The 17,006-nt window shown below is 37.0% G+C and overlaps 1 protein-coding gene across 5 annotated transcripts in view; it reads right to left on the bottom strand.

Annotated features, from left to right (window-relative positions):
• Positions 1-17,006, bottom strand: part of CASK (calcium/calmodulin dependent serine protein kinase) — a 394,879-nt gene that overhangs the window by 50,147 nt on the left and 327,726 nt on the right. For all 5 annotated transcript variants that reach the window (XM_007457187.1, XM_007457185.1, XM_007457189.1 and 2 more), the window contains 3 exons: positions 16,019-16,099; positions 10,358-10,546; positions 1,824-1,902 (listed from right to left, as the gene is read on the bottom strand). In XM_007457187.1, the coding sequence (XP_007457249.1) occupies positions 1,824-1,902; positions 10,358-10,546; positions 16,019-16,099 (349 nt within the window). The remainder of the gene's footprint in view (positions 1-1,823; positions 1,903-10,357; positions 10,547-16,018; positions 16,100-17,006) is intronic.

Genomic DNA, 17,006 nt, shown 5'->3' with positions numbered 1-17,006 from the left:
AGTCATTTTATGAGGCCAATGTAACTTTGAAACTAACATCAGACAGAGAAACACAGGAAGGAAAATTAACTACAGGCCAGTCTCACTCCTAATTGCAATCACAAAAATCTTAAAATAATAGCACATAGAACCAAGCAGTACATACCAAAAGATAATACACAATGACTAAGCTGGGTTTATCTGAAAAATGCCAGGAGGGGGGTGGTTATCATTAGGATGTCTTTAAAAGTCATTCACCACATTAATAGGTAAAAAGAAAATAAATCATCTCAGCAGATGCAGAAGACGCATTTGATAAAATTCAAAACCCAAATCATAATTAAAATGTCCAGCAACTAAGAATATAAGAGAACTTCTTCAGCCCTAATAAAAGGTAGCTACTAAAAATCTATAGTAAATATTCTTCTTCATGGGGAAACATTGGAAGCTACCTTTTAAAAACAAGAATAGGACAAGGATGTTCACTATACCGCTTCTATTAAAGACAGCAAGTTTCTGCCAGTGTGGTAATATAAGAAAAAGAGATTAAAGAAATAATGGTGTTGTGACTTTACTGAATTTATAGCAAGTTATTAAAAATAATAAACAAAAAATTCATACAGGAATTTAAAACCAAACATTCTCCTGTGTGAGTGCTATCCACTCATGAAACCTACAGATTCCTCTGAAGGCAGCAGTAATGCCAGACACAGCAGTCATCTCTAAAGAGGACAAGAAGGCACTAAAAGGCTTATGGTGTTACCTCTTGCTCTCCAGGGTTAAGGAAAGAGGTGTTAAGTACAAAAATAACATGATCTCAAAGAAAGGAAGTCTAATTTTTGGACAGGAGAATCATTTTTGGATCAGGCTCTAAATACTAATGCATATAACTCAGTCCTTTTAAAGAGGAGCCTAAACCTACATGTCTAAATCCCATCCGCCTGAGGGTTAACAGTAGTTCCACTTTCTCAAAAAATCATTCTTTGTCTACTTCGGTCCCTTCTCAGAATGACTGCACTTATTGTAGCAGGTATTAAGAAGTTAATCACAGATTTGATAGCTCTTATTTTACCATTTAAATTTTATATTGTTATTTATCTAATTCTAATTTCCTAATTAATTTATAAATAGTATATCTCATTCCTGAATGAATGAGAGAGCAATTCTTCAACTGTCATTTAACTTTGCAAATATATATCTATCTATCTTGTATCCCAGTACAGATGTCTTCCACATATCCTGAGGCCTGATATGATAATACTTTATCTCCCATGGCCTCTAATAAGTCAGGATCTAAAGAGTGACTCAGAGGGCTTCCCTGGTGGCGCAGTGGTTGGGAGTCCGCCTGCCAATGCAGGGGACACGGGTTCAAGCCCTGGCCCGGGAAGATCCCACATGCCTCGCAGCAGCTAAGCCTGTGCGCCACAACTACCGAGCACGTGTGCCACAACTACTGAAGCCTGCACGCCTAGACCCCGTGCTCTGCAACAAGAGAAGCCCCGCTTGCTGCAACTAGAGAAAGCCCGCGCACAGCAACGAAGATCCAACACAGCCAAAAATAATACATAAATTAAATAAATAAATTAAAAAAAGAAAAAGAGTGACTCAGAGATGCTCCTGCAACAAAACTATAATATAACCTCCCTTGAGTATCTACAGATTGGAGCATGTGGAGATGAATAAAAGTGAATGGAGGCCAACAGTGATTAAAACCAAAGACAGATAACTTAAATAAATCATTTATATAAAACATAAATGAAACTGATCTTTTATATGGATCATAAAACACTAGGCTATGGGAAAAAAATTAAGGAAGGAAAGAAAGAGTTATATATGGAACTTACCTTGCCTATGAATCATGCCCCCATGCATGATTCTTGCAACAATACAGTGATTTAGCTCATTCATTTTTAAAGTGATTCCCTGTAAAAAGTTAAGGAAAAACAGAATTACTGTAAGAGGGCACTTCTTTTTATATTTGTGATTTTGCTGTAGATAACCTTAATTACAAAAGTTAGGAAAACATTAAAGAAAATATGGAAAATGGAGGAGAAAACTCTATTATGCCATGACAGAAATATTAATTTTGATATTTTGATTACTGTAATAATGGCACACATATATTTTGTACAATGCTTTTTAATCCTATAATTATTTTCCATGTTGCTAATAATTTAAAACTTTTTTATCGACATATAATTGACATATGCTTACGTAAAGTGTACAATTTGACAAGTTTGATATATGTATACATGTGTGAAACCATCACCACAATCAGGATAATGAATATATCCATCACTCCCAAAAGTTTCCTCATGCCCACTGGTAATCTACTTACATCCCTCCATGCCCTGCTCCCCCACCTCAACATCCCTAAGCAACCATTGATATGTTTTCCCTGGCTATAGATTAGTTTGCACTTTCTATAAATGAACTCATACAGTATGAACTCTTTTATGTTGCTTTTTTTTTCACTCACAACGTGAAATTCAACTACATCATTGCATGTATCAATAGTTCATTCTTTGTTCTTGCTGAATATTCCACTGTATGGATATACCATTTTGTTTATCCATTCATCCACTGAATTGCTTCTAGCTTTTGTCTCTTATAAATAAAGCTGTATTAATGGATTAGTCTCCACTTGGCCATGATGTATTTTTCCTTTTTTAAGATATGGGTTTGTTTAGAATTTTTGCATCTATACTCAGGAGGGTTACTGGTCTGCAGTTTTCTTTTCTTGCAAAATGTCTGTTTTTGGTATCAGGGTAATGCTAGCTGCCTCTTCCTCCTTCTCCTTCTCATCAAAAATAGTAAGTTGGGAAGAATTCCTTCCTTTTCAATGTTTTGGGAAGAGTTTGTATACAAATTGGTACTGTTTATTACATGTTTGGTAGAATTTACCAGTAAAGCCATCTTGGCCTGGAGTTTTCTTTGAGGGATTTTTTTTTTAACCTAAATTCAATTTTTAAATAGTATAGGGCAATTCAGTTTATTCCTTTTTAAGTGAGCTTTGGTAGTTTCTGTCTCCCAGTGAATTTGTCTATTTCATTTAGGTTGTTGAATTTATTGACATAAAGTTGTTTACCATATTTCCTTATTATTCTTTTTATATCTGTAGAATCTGTAGTAATGTCACTTCTCTTATGAATGATATGGGTAATTAGTTAGTGTCTTTTTTTTCCTTGACTGATCCGATCTTGTCAAAGGAAAAGTTTTACTGATTTTTCTATTGTTTTTATTTTCTATTTCATTGATTTCCACTTTGATCTTTATTATTTCCTTTCTTTTAGTCACTTTGGGTTTAATTTGCTCTTTTTGTTCTAGTTTCTTAACATAAAAGCTGAGGTCATTGTTTTATTTCTTCTTTTTAACATTGGTGTTTAGTGCTACACATTTCTCCCTAAGTACTACTTTAGCAGTATCCCACAAGTTCTGGTATGTTGTGGTTTCATTTTCATTCACTTCAAAATACTTAAACATTTCCCTTTTGATTTCTTCTTTCATCCATGGGTTATTTAGAATTGGATAATTTAGTTTTCAAGTGCTTGGGGATTTTCCCAGACATCTTTCTGTTATTCATTTCTAATTTAATTCCATTGTGGTCTGAGAATATACTTTGATATTAATAAGTCACTCCAGCTTCCTTTTGATTAATGTCATCATCATAGTATATCTTTTTCCATCCTTTTCCTTTGAAAAGATTTGTCTTCATGTATAAAGCATTTCAGGCAGTATATAATTCAGTTTTGCTTCCTCCCCACACACCAACCTGACAACCTCTGCTTTTTAATTTGGGGAATTTAGACTATTTACATTTAATGTGATTACTGATACAGTCAGGTATAAATATATCTTCTTGCTATTTGATTTCTATTTGTCCCATCTGTCCTATGTTCCCCTTTTCCTGCCTTCTTTTGGATTTATTTTCATACTATTTTTCTCTCCTGTTTTCTTATTAGCTATAATTGTTTTGTTGTTTTAGTGGTTGCTTTAGGGTTTATGGCATACATCTTTAACTTATCAGTCTACCTTCAAGTGATATTATACCATGTCATGTAAAGTATAAGAACCTTATAACACTATACTTCCACTTCCTTCCTCCTGACCTTTGTGCTGTTATACATTTTACTTTTACATGTTAAAAAACCCCAAACAGGGCTTCCCTGGTGGTGCAGTGGTTGAGAGTCCGCCTGCCGATGCAGGGGCCATGGGTTCGTGCCCCAGTCCGGGAAGATCCCACATGCCGCGGAGCGGCTGGGCCCATGAGCCACGGCCGCTGAGCCTACGCACCCAGAGCCTGTGCTCTGCAGCAGGAGAGGCCACAACAGTGAGAGGCCCGCGCACCACAAAACAAACAAACAAAAAACCCAAACGCATTGCTATTATTTTTGTTTAGACTTCCATTTATCTTTTAGAGAGATTTAAATGATAAGGATGTCCTTTAACATTTCATATACTGTAAATCTACTGAATTATTTCAGTTTTGGTATGTCTGAAAATGGTTTTATTTTACCTTTACTTTTTGATAGATACCTTTGCTGGGTTTAGAATTCTAACCTGAGAGGTTTTTTTTTTTCCCTTTCAGTACTTTAAAATCATTGTTCTTCTTCGTCTTCTTTTTTTTTTCCTGGTACGTGGGCCTCTCACTGCTGTGGCCCCTCCCACTGCGGAGCACAGGCTCCGGACGCGTAGGCTCAGCGGCCACGGCTCACGGGCCCAGCCGCTCCGCGGCATGTGGGATCTTCCCGGACTGGGGCACGAACCCGCGTCCCCTGCATCGGCAGGTGGACTCTCAACCACTGTGCCACCAGGGAAGCCCCCATTGTTCTTCTTAATTGTACTGTTTCTCATAAGAAATCTGATATCATTCTTATCTTTGTTCCCCTGTATGCAACATTTCTTTTTTATCTCTGTTTTTAAGACCTATTTACTATAGGTTCTAAGCAGTTTGATTATGATGTACCTTGGTGTTGTTTTCCTCATGTTTCTTGTGCTTGGGGTTCATTGTGATTCTTGCATCTGTGGATTTATAGTTTTCATCAAGTTTGGAATGTTTTCAGTCATTATTTCTTCAAATATATTTTCTGTTTCTTCTTCAATGTCTTCTCCTTCATAGACTCCAAGTAACCAAATATTAGGCTGCTTGAAGTTGTCCCATAGCTCAGTGATATTCTTTTCATTTTTTAAAATTCTTTTTCTTTCTGTGTTTTGTTTTGGATAGTTTCTATTGCTATGTCCTTTGAGTTCACTAATCTATTCTTCTGAAATGTTTAATCTGCCATTTATCCCATAGTGTAATTTTTCTGCTAATTCTAATATCTTTGTCAGTTGCATGTCAGTTTTGATTGATTATTCTCCACATTATAGGTCACATTTTCCTGCCTCATTACATGCTTAGCAATGTTTGATTAGATTGCAGACATTGTGAATTTTACCTTATTACATGCTAGATTTTTTTTTTTTTTTTTTTTCTGCTGGACCGGGGCACGAACTCGTGGCCCCTGCATCGGCAGGTGGACTCTCAACCACTGCGCCACCAGCGAAGCCCTAGATTTTTTTTTTGTAAATATTCTTAAGCTTTGTCCTGGGATGTAGTTCAGTTACTTGGAAATAGTTTGATCCTTTGGGTCTTGCTTTCATGATTTGTTAAGGCAGGTCTGGGGCAATTCTCTATCTAGGGCTACTTATTCCTCATGACTGAGGCAAGACCTTCCTAAGCACGCTACTCAATGCCCCTTGAATTGGTTTTTCTAGTCTGGGTGGTGGGAACAGGCAGTGAGTGTTGGGCACTGTTCCCTCTCATCCTTTTGGATGGTCTTTCCTTGGCTCCGGGTAGGTTCCTTTCATAAATGTGCTGATCATTATTCAGATGAATACCTGAGGGGGACCCTTTATAGATCTCTAGGGTTCTCTCTCTGTGCAGCTCTCTCCTCTTCAGTACTCTGTCCTATGAACACTTTAGTTCTTTGGTCTTCCCAGACCCTCAGCTCTGTCTCTTCAGGGAGTCTGCCTGCTCTGCCTCAGTTCCCCCTCACTGTGTTGTGACTTGGAAACTCTCACATGTCAGTAAGGTGGGGCAATCATAGTGCTCACCTTATTTGCTTACTGTTTCTTAGGAATCACTGTCCTTTGCTGCCTGATGTCCAATGTCTTGAAAACTGTTACTTCATTTTGTGTGTTTAAAATTTGTTTTGGTTGTTTCAGGTGAGGGGATAAAGCTGTTCCAGTTACTCCACCTTGGTTGGAAGCGGAAGCTCTATATACTTAATGCTAGAATACTACTCTATGGAATAGATTACTTTTACTTTCCAATTATTCACCATTACATGAGGAGCTTTCATGAACATATTTTTGTACTAGACTTGGTTGATTCTAAGAGTCACACGGGGGCCTTTTAAATAATATTAATTTTATTTATTTTGTATTTTATTTATTTATTTTTGGCTACATTGGATCTTTGTTGCTGCACATGGGCTTTCTCTAGTTGCTGCAAGCGGGGGCTACTCTTTGTTGTGGTGCACATGCTTCTCATTGAGGTGGCTTCTCTTGTTGTGGAGCACGGGCTCTAGGCACATGGGCTTCAGTAGTTGTGGCATGCGGGCTCAGTGGTTGTGGCTCTCAGGCTCTAGAGCACAGGCTCAGTAGTTGCGGCACAGGGGCTTAGTTGCTCCGTGGCATGTGGGCTTTTCCTGGACCAGGGCTTGAACCCATGTCCCCTGCAGTGGCAGGCAGATTCTTCCCACTGTGCCACAAGGGAAGTCCAATATTGAGTTTTAAACTCACTCTTTGGATTTAGATTCAGGAAGTGTGGAATAGAGCCCAGATCTATATTTTTAACAAGCTCCCTTGGTGAAAATTGGTCTTAAATTTGAGATGATTAGGGGTAGGGGGACTCTGTCTTATCTTCTTCACTGGAAAATAACATTCTGTTAGAAAGTTCCATGAAAATATTTGAGACGTTATAATCTAGACCCTATCTGAATTTGTACAGTTCTATAAAATATAACTTTGCATGGTTCCTATTTTGTGGTTCTTAGATGTGGTAGGCAAGCAATTTAAAAAACTGGTTTATCAAATGTTTCTAGTCCCACATTCAACTGTATTGTTCAAGTATCATTTCCAACTTGTACATTCAATCAGCATCTATGGTTACCAAGAGAAGGTGTTCCTGGAAAAATGTTGTAAATTAATGTGTAAGTCAAATCTAATTTCAGAAGGGAAATGATAGTATGATAGGGGTTCCATCCTTGAAATTAATAAATTAATGTATTCATTCAACCAATACTACTGTGAACCTGTTATATGGCAGACACTCTGCTAGACACAGTAGTGAATGAGATAGACAGGGTCTCTCATGGCTAGGGAAAGTTCACCTCAAACCAACTGGAGTTAATATTTATTATTTTGTCTACTTCAAACATTTCTCTGCAGAGAGGAATTGATTCATGTTTTCTCTGTTCATAAGTTCCCAAATTCTAGGGAAAGGATTTGGCCCAGTGCTGAACCTACCCCAGCTTGGGATAAACTCCTGGCCTTTCCTTGTTTACATAAGCCTCTCCCCTGTTGTCTAAGCTATTTTAAGTTTGGTCTTTAACACCTGCAACTATGGGAGTATCAATCAAGAGAAATAATTATAAGTGAGATGTTAAAAATGGGAAAACAAGGGTGTAATGGGAGTATAACACCCTTGGGAGATGGACCCAGCGTACATAGTTGGATACATTGTAGAAGGTCCAAAAAGCAAAAGAGATCATACAGGTATATCCTGCACAGTAATATAATGTTTTTAACAGGACAAATAAGCAAGCAAATGAAGCTGTATTAAATGTAATAGAAAACTATATTATTGAAAATATATTTCACATAAAAATAATTTCTGTTTTTATGGCAACCAATTAAAAGAAGAAATACACACCTTCACTAGGATCACAGAAGACGGAAGACAGGAGGGCTTCTTTAAGGAGACTTTTAGGGAAGATTCAAGGCCATTTTGTGCTTTCTGAAAAATGTAACTCAGGGGTGCAGTTTTACGCTTTTACTCAGTCTATGTTTCTATGTAGTTAACCATACAGAAGATCAAGCAACTGTCATTGGGTTGCTTTAGAATATGACGATCACAAGACATTTCTGGGCCTCCTTCTTGTGGTCACTTCCACTTTCCTGTCTGCTCTGATTGGCTGAACATCACCCCTCCTCCTGCTTCTCTGACGCAGCCTTCTCTCCGCTATAGCTCTGTCATAACTGCACCCGTTAAACAAACTGCTAAAGTGCATATTTACTTGTTTAATGTAGGTAGCCCTGGGACTTCCCTGGTGGTCCAATGGTTAAGACTCCACACCTCCAGTGCAGGGGGCACAGGTTCGATCGCCTGGTCGGGGAACTAAGATCCCACCTGCCCCGCAGTGTGGCCCCCAAAAAAAAAAAAAAAAAAAAAAAAAAAAAAAAAAAAAAAAAAAAAGAAGGTGTTGTGCTAGTCCAATCAAAAATACACACGGGCCCAGCTACAATTTGCCTTGCAAGTGTTAGGGCCGACTAGGCCATAGCTGAGTCGATGGGGGGCCCCCCCCCAAAAAAAAAAAAAAAAAAAAAAGAAAAAAAGAAAAAAAAGTAGGTAGCCCTGTGGAAACTGAGTTCCAGGAAGGGGCCATGTCTTATCTGCCACTACATCACTGGCGTACAGTGATCTGTACATAGTATAGGCACTTAAAAATTTTTGCTAAATGAGTGAATGAATATATAAAATGAATGAGGGGAATATTAGACTTTCAGAGCTGGGTGGGATTTTGGGGATCGTGTAGTCAAGCACACTTTTGGTAATACTTGCTAAGCAAAGTATGAGCAAAACGAGGCCCACTGACATGAAGTGATTTGCCCGAGGTACCCAAAAGTTGCTACTGCCTGCACTCTTTTAAGTCAAAGAGTTGCTTGGAGAGCACCAGATTGGTGAGGTGATTTGCATGTCCCCTGTCTGCTGTAGGTCCTGAGATAATATAGTATAACTGGCAAAGAACAGTAAATGAGAATTACAACCCAAATGTCTAGAGTTGAGGGCTTTCTGGAAACTGCAATCATAGGATCACTGCTCTGTAACTCTTCCTATAACTTGGAAAGCAACTGGGCAACTTTCTTAAGTAATTTGTTTTCCTATATCCCAATATCCCTTTTCTATGCTCTGAGGAAAACATATGAATGCATACGTTTGAATGTTTTCCTTTTCCCTAAAGAAATGATTTCTCCTAAAACTTGGGACTTTCCCAATATCCCCTGTCTCAGTGGGCAGCATCATTGTCCATCTGGCTGTGTAAAGCCTAAAGTTTAGGGTCATCCTCAATACTTGCTTCTCCCTCAGTCCCCAATGTCAATCCATTATCAAGGTCTTTTGTTAAATCTATTCACTTCTTTCCATTCGACATCCATCCCTCTAGTTCAGAGTTCCATCATATTGTATTACTGCAATAACAGTCTCTTAACTGGTCTCCCTATATCCACTCTTGTCCTCCTCTAATCCATTCTCCAGAGTAATTATTTCTAAAATGAAAATCTGATCTTATCTCCCTGCTTAAAACTCTTCAATAGCCTCCCACTGTTTTTAAGATAAAAAACAGAATCAACACTTGTGAGGTCCTGTTCCTGCCGTACACCTTATTTTCTACAGTCCAGCTGTGGTGCCTTCTTTCCATTTTAAAAACTATGCTAAGAGCCTTTTCACTAGCAGGTTTCTGCATATGCTACTTGGTTTGACTGGATGGTCTCTACTCTCCCTGCCCCCTCCTTGATCTTCCCAACCTATGAAGATTCTATGAGGATGAGGCAGGGTTCAGCATCATTCTATTCCAATGCTACACCTAAGTACTGAGAAAACGAATTCACATCAAATAGGTAGACATGAATGGAAGGAATTTTATTTTAGCAATGGCACTCAATTCTTTGAATGTCTTCCGAATTAGTCTTCCTCTAATTTTGTTGAAGGCAAAAGATCTGGAAACCACTAGACTTGTAAAAGGAATTTTAGACGTTCACTTTTTCAACACCAATTCCAATATTTCAAACTGTACCTTTCTTTGCTGCCCCAGAGGTTTTTACACTCTAGACTAATATATCAGGTCTGTCCTTTTTTGTTGTTGTTGAAGAGCAACTGTGAAAGGAGAGGTGGGAAGGAAAACCGACATACCTTAGGCATGGTGTCAGGCAGAACGATTTTAGGTGGGCGTGGGGAGGTATGGTGGTAGCCTATTTAGGATCTGGAAACTGGTTTCTTTAAAACTATCCATGCCCTCCTTTTCTCCCCACCTCCTAGTAGTATAGGTGGAAGGTAGCTGCTCTAACTCATGCTGGGATTTTATGAGAACACAGAAAACTTTCTTTTCCTACTTACCATTGGTTCATCTGTGTTCTTTTGGAACTGGACCAGGCGAACTCTGGTCACGTTCTCCATATCCATGTCTCCATTTGCGCTTTCTGGAGAATCACCATTTAAATAGGGAGAAGTGGGAGGAGGTGTAACCCTCAATGCTTCATCACTGTAAACTTCATGTGCCACTACATCGTGAGTCTGAAGTAAGGCCTGATATTTTACGAAGGAAATAAAATATTAATAATAGAACTATTCCAGAAGTCTATTATATAAACATATATAAAATTATTCTTTGCCTCTCAAAGGTATCTCTCATCTAAAGAGAACTCAAAGCACATTACACCTAGATATAGCCATGCCATAATTTCTTTGTGATAAATAATCATGATAGATGGATTTTTAAAAATGAAGGAACAAATGAAAGAATGAGTAAGCCAATCAATGAATGGATGTGTTTGTTGACTACCTGGGTAAGAGGTGTTGTCCAATGCTATGAAAAAGTCCCCAACTAACTTGTTCAATTAAAGGCTGACATAATGCAATTTCAAATAATTTAGCAGAAAGAATCATTTGTACATAGAGCTGGCAAATTTGTGCTGGGGCTTAAAATGGAAACAAATTTAAAAAGAAACAGTGCAATAATTGGTGCATTGAGCAAGCGTCTTTCATCAATGGTATTAACAATAACTCTGCTATACAACGCAAAGGGTAATTTATAACATACATCTTAGTAAAAGAAATAAAAACACACGCAAATGTACCTGAAGAAATGTAATTTCCCAAAATATCACATGATATGGAGCTCAAAATCTAAACCTATTTAATGTCTTTGTTCATTTCTAGTTTTTGGAGCACTTGCATAAATAAAAAGTAAGTTGACAGTTATTATTATGACTTCTTTTTGCAAAGCCCATTAACAAAGAAAAAGTGATTTCTTTGTATTGATATCTCCATATGTCATCTTGGTGAAACTGGGTAATAAATATCCCTTGTTTCCCTAAAAAAGGCTATTCTTCCACTTATGTACATTTTCTGCCATCATAAGAAAGTTTTTTAATAAGCATGAATATTTCAACATTTCTACTTCAAAGAGAATTTTACAGCTAAGTATCAGTATGTTTGGTGCTTTATGCATTATATTTTCTTGTGTACTAACTATAAATTCAGTTTTATTTTTATTTATTTTATTTTATTTATTTATTTATTTTATCTGTCTGGTAATGAAATATCTAGAGATAATGAAACATAGTTAAAATCACCTTAAAAGTATAGCTTGTAGCATCTCAAATTAAGTTATTTAATTAAAAGATTTACCAAAGTCATGACTTGGCTATTTTAGGTACTTTAAAGGTACGCATACAACGCAAAAATAAGGTAACAATGTGGTAAAATCATAAAGAAGATGATGTTGATCAGACATCAACAGAGCATACGCTTGGAGTAATATACCCATTTTTTTTAAAGCATCTGTACTGGAGTATAATTGCTTTACAGTGTTTTGAATTTGTAATGGAAATGCCAGATATTTCCAAGATCTCAGAGGGCTGGTCTAAACTGGGGTCTAGATGAGGGGCACTGAGGGGCACTAAGCAGCGCAGCTTGAAAGCAGGGCTCCACAATGGTCCTGGGGACCTTGGCTTCCTGACCAAGTGCCCTGACTACACCCTGCACTAGTACCCCAGGCCAAAGTGGTGGTGGTTATGGTATGTGGGGAAATCCCTCTTTTTCCTGTTTAACTGTAGCCACTTAAGAGACTAAGATTTAGGGCAGAAAGTAAAAATCAATAATAGACAAACTGAAAAACTTCATCTGTTAAAATTAGGTTCATTGTATTAATTATAGATGTGTTTTCTATAAACAGTGAATTTTAAAACAATTTTTAAAAAACATGCTTTGTATGACTGGAGGATATATACCCAGGTAAACAGAGAACCAAGCTTCATTAGGATAATGCCAGTTACATGGGTTGGAGAAAGTGTTTGTACTGCTTTTTGCAAATGATTTCTATCCATCCTTTTAAATTATATAAGCAAACACTTGTATTTAATGTATTATTTATAAGGAATGATAAGCCCACAATCACAAAAATAATACCAAAATTGAACTTTAAGAGAAAAATCCTTAAATTATATCACCAAATGAGGTCATACTTGATATTAACCTCTATTTGCCACTGTAAAAGACTGCTACCACAAAATGAAACTTAATCCAATGCATATGCAAACAGAAAAAAAGGGGTCACTTACAGATTGTTAAAAAAAAAAGCCATTAAAAGAGTATGCCAAATAAAAAATAGGGAAATCGGAGTTTGAATATTTTTCTTCAAGTATGTCATGACGTATGATTCAGCAATTGTTACTAAGCTGAAATAGCTATTATTTTTAATTACATAAGAAGAATCATGTAATAGGAAACACTTCCATATGTATGTAAAAAGGACGTGGACAAGACAACTAAGAACTTCAGACCAAAGTGGGAAAAATTCATTTAAAATTTATAGGAAAGGGACTTCCCTGATGGTGTGATGGTTGAGAATCCACCTGCCAAGGTCGGGGACAAGGGTTCGATTCCTGGTCCGGGAGGATCCCACATGCCGCAGAGCAACTAAGCCCGTGCGCCACAACTACTGAGCCTGAGCTCTGAGCCTGCACCCCACAACTACTGAGCCTGCGTGCTACAACTACTGAAGCCCATGTGCCTAGAGCTCATGCTTTGCAACAAGAGAAGCCACCGCAATGAGAAGCCCTCGCACCGCAACGAAGAGTAGCCCCCGCTTGCTGCAACTAGAGAAAGCCCGTGCGCAGCAACGAAGACACAATGCAGCCAAAAAAACAAAAATCAAAAAATAAAATTTATAGGAAAAAATATGAATTTTAGGTTTGAAAGTGGTTCCTCTGGCTTCTGAATTACAAGTCATAAAATTAATCACTTAATAATGAAGTTTTCATATCAAACTAAGGCGATTTTTAACCATCTTGTTTTTTGGGAAAGTAGGATACAAATTTGCTTTTAAAAAATAGGATCTAGAACAGAAAATTTTAAAGGAAAAAGTTAAAGCACTGACATTCTATTCTGTTTATATTGTCTTTACCCTTAATGTTTTATATTTTACAACTGCAATAAGGATCTGTTCTTTTTTGAAAAATAAAATGGAGTAACTGAAGGATAGTGTAATAATATTTTTTATCATGACCTCTAGAGTACACATTAAAAAAAAATTAAATCTACACTTTTTTACTCTTAATTACTGTAAATATTTATAAGTATCTGTATTTTTAAGTATAAGGTAATCCAATATTAAATCCTCATTTTAATGATCAGAAAGCAAAGAAAAAGTCAGATAATTGAAGAAATAAGTATAAAATTATAAATATGCTAAGAATAACTCCCAAACCTTGGTATAATAAAAATTATAAGCATTAGAATATTTTCCTTTAGCTATTAATATTTCTTTAAAAATACCAGATTTTGAAACCATGATCTTTCTTTAAAAAAATTTTTTTTTTACTGGAGTATAATTGCTTTCCAAAGTTGTATTAGTTTCTGCTGTACAGTGAAGTGAATCAGCTATATGTATACATATATCCCCTCCCTCTTGGACCTCCCTCCCCACCAATCCCACCAATCTAGGTCGTCACAGAGCATGGAGCTGAACTTCCTGGGCTTTATAGCATGTTCCCACTAGCTATCTATTTTACGCATGGTAGTGTATATATGTCAATCCTAATCTCCCAATTCATCTCACCCTCTCCTTCCCCCACTGTGTCCACATGATCTTAAAATGCTTATAAGATAGAAACCTCCAGCATTTAAAAGTTTAACACAGTATATATAGCTTGGAATTATATTTGCCACATGGGACATTATCCAAACATATGCTTATTTGGGAATGACCAATGAGTTCAAATTAAGTTTGTAGGAAAATCGATACTCATTACAAGTCAACCCACATTTAAGAGCACAGGCTTTGGAGCCAGCAAGATCTGGGTTTTGAACTCAGTGAGGCCACTTACTAGGTGGGTGACCTAAAGCAAGCCTCTTTGCCTTTCTAGGGTGTGGTTTCCTCTCTGAATTGTAAAATGGAGTTAATCACATCACTTCACATCCCAGCATTCAGCAAGTCCTGTCATGTCTAACCATCTCTAAAGTAGAATCCCAATTTGCTCATTTTCCACCAGCTCCGTCCTTCTTCAAGCCTCTACCACCTCACAATAGCCTCCTAACTGGTCTCCCCTTTTAAACTCTTAACCCCACTATAGTCCATTCTCTACACAACAACCCCAGCAACCTCTAAAGCACAGTTCTAACAATATTTTCCTGCTTGCAATCACTCAGTGTCATCCTACTGCAATCAGGAGAAAATCCAGACTCCTTACCATGGTCTGGAAGGCCCTATGTGGTCTGGCCTCTGCCACCCTCTCCAGCTCTTGTACCACCCTTTCCCTTGTTTACTATATCCCAGCCACAATGGCCTGACTCCTGTACTTTGACCCTACAAAACTCTTTCCTGCCTCTGGGCCTTTGCATTTGCTCTTCCCCATGCTTGGACATTCAGAAAGCTTGTTCTTTCATATAACAAGTCTCAGCCCACATGTTGGCTCCTCAGAGGGGCTTTCCCCTGACTATCTGAAGTAGCTTCCACTTTACTATCATCTCTGCCCCATTATCCTTTTTTTTTCATAGTTATTATCACTATATGAAGTTATATTGTTTGTTTTACTTGCTCACTGTCTGTCTCTAGCTCACCTATCCACGTCTCACCTAGAGTGGAAGTTCGTTTGTCCTATTCACCACTGTCCTTAGTGCCCAGCACAGTGCCTGGCATATAGTAGGCATTTACATATTTGATGAGTAAATGAAAATGTCTTTTAAGTACCTAGCTGGGTGTTCAGAAATTACAAGAACTATTTATTATTTCTGAAAATGTTTACTAATAGCAGTGCACATATTAATTTCTCTCTGATGTCAGAAAAGCAAAATAAACCAAGGCTTCGAAGGTAGGTAAGTTGTGAGAGATGGGGCTGTCTGAGCTTTAATGGTTTTGAAAAAAACCTTAACCTTAAAAAAAGGATTTTATTTGGGTATATATTAATTTCTTTATTTAGCTTACTTCAAATCTGAAAGGCCTATTGGTATCAAATGGTCCTACATCAGTCTCGGAATTGAGCTGAGGCTACTTATCAGTTTATAGACAGACATGTCTGTCCAAAACATACAGGCTTCTATCTACGGAAAACACACTGCACAGAACAGTCAGTTGAGGTGGGGCTAACCTACCTGCAAACGGGCAAGTTCCTAATCTACTCAATGTTTTACTGAGAACTTACTATGTGCCCTACACATGACAGATACTATGGAGTAACTAATAATATTCATTAGCTAACATTTATTAGGCATCAAGCATATATCAGGCACTGTGCTAAGCACAGTAGATGCATCATCTACTTAATTCTTATTCCAATTCCATGAGGTTGGCAAACAGCATCTTTACAACTATGACACAAAGTAAACAACAACAAAAAGTTTTAGTGCATCTGGTATTATCTGGTATTGTAATCTTAACCATCTGATATTATACGGCTAAAAGCACATTTGATGAAGATAGCTGTATTTCATAAGGATTAGTAAAAACTTCTTTTGAAAGTGAGATTTTATTTCTATGGAAGTTAAATTGTTACTTACCATGAAATGAGGTTGTGTTAAAATACGCTTTAGTTCCTTTGCATCGTTATTCTCAGGGTAACATGAAATTTCTTCCAATACCTAAAAAATAAGCAAGATATTTAATAGTATAATGAGGATGCTAGATTTAGAAAATATAGAATTCTTTTAAATTAAAAATTATGAATGGATTTGTATGGCAGGCAAAATAATTATTTTGGAAAAAAATTCATCATTTTATTCAAAGGTTATTAATATATAAAACAGCTACATTTGTGGTAATAAAAAATAAAACAAATTGCTGTAATAGTCTCTGCCTTCATTACCCAACTATAACTCAAAAGATTATTGAAAAATACAAAACAAAATGACAACTCTGTAATACATATTTATTACAGGTATAAGTAACTTAATTAAACTTAATGGGAAAATATCTCTGCAAATATTTTTCCAAACTCACCATCAAGATGAATCTGTAATAAAAGTTGGTAACAGCTTTCTTTTATATTAACAAAACTGTCAATTCCTTTCAGAAAGACTAAAATGACAAAGGCTCAAATAAAAACAATTTAAAGAAGAGAAAACACTTGAGTATTTTTCCTTGTAGCCTGAGAGAATCAATGTGATTCTCCCCACTCATCTCCTCACATTCGCCACATCTCGGCGATGGTTCCTAGAATTAATTGCCAGGGAACCCAAGAGAATAATTTAAAAATAAGACACACAATCAAAAACTTTTCTCTTCTCACTCACATTTTCTTCACGAATTAGTTGTTAACATTTTCTCTATATGTTTAAATGGTTGTTTTCAAATGAAATTGTTCTTCAAAAGTTATCCCTTACCACTAGGATGGAGTTTACCCATTTAAAATTTGATTATGTGACATGAGCCCAGGGGAAGGCCTCTGTTCCTTTTCAGAGTAAACATACTACTACAGTTCCAAGTGTACATAGTTGGACTCAGAGTGGTTATACACACTGCACTCAATCCTAAAAGTTGAGCCAATCG

The sequence above is a fragment of the Lipotes vexillifer genome, unplaced genomic scaffold (assembly GCF_000442215.2).
Source record: "Lipotes vexillifer unplaced genomic scaffold, Lipotes_vexillifer_v1.1 scaffold1439, whole genome shotgun sequence".
NCBI classification, from domain to species: domain Eukaryota; kingdom Metazoa; phylum Chordata; class Mammalia; order Artiodactyla; family Lipotidae; genus Lipotes; species Lipotes vexillifer.
The sequence above is the reverse complement of the archived record's forward strand: the minus strand, read 5'-3'. Positions and strand labels throughout refer to the sequence as shown.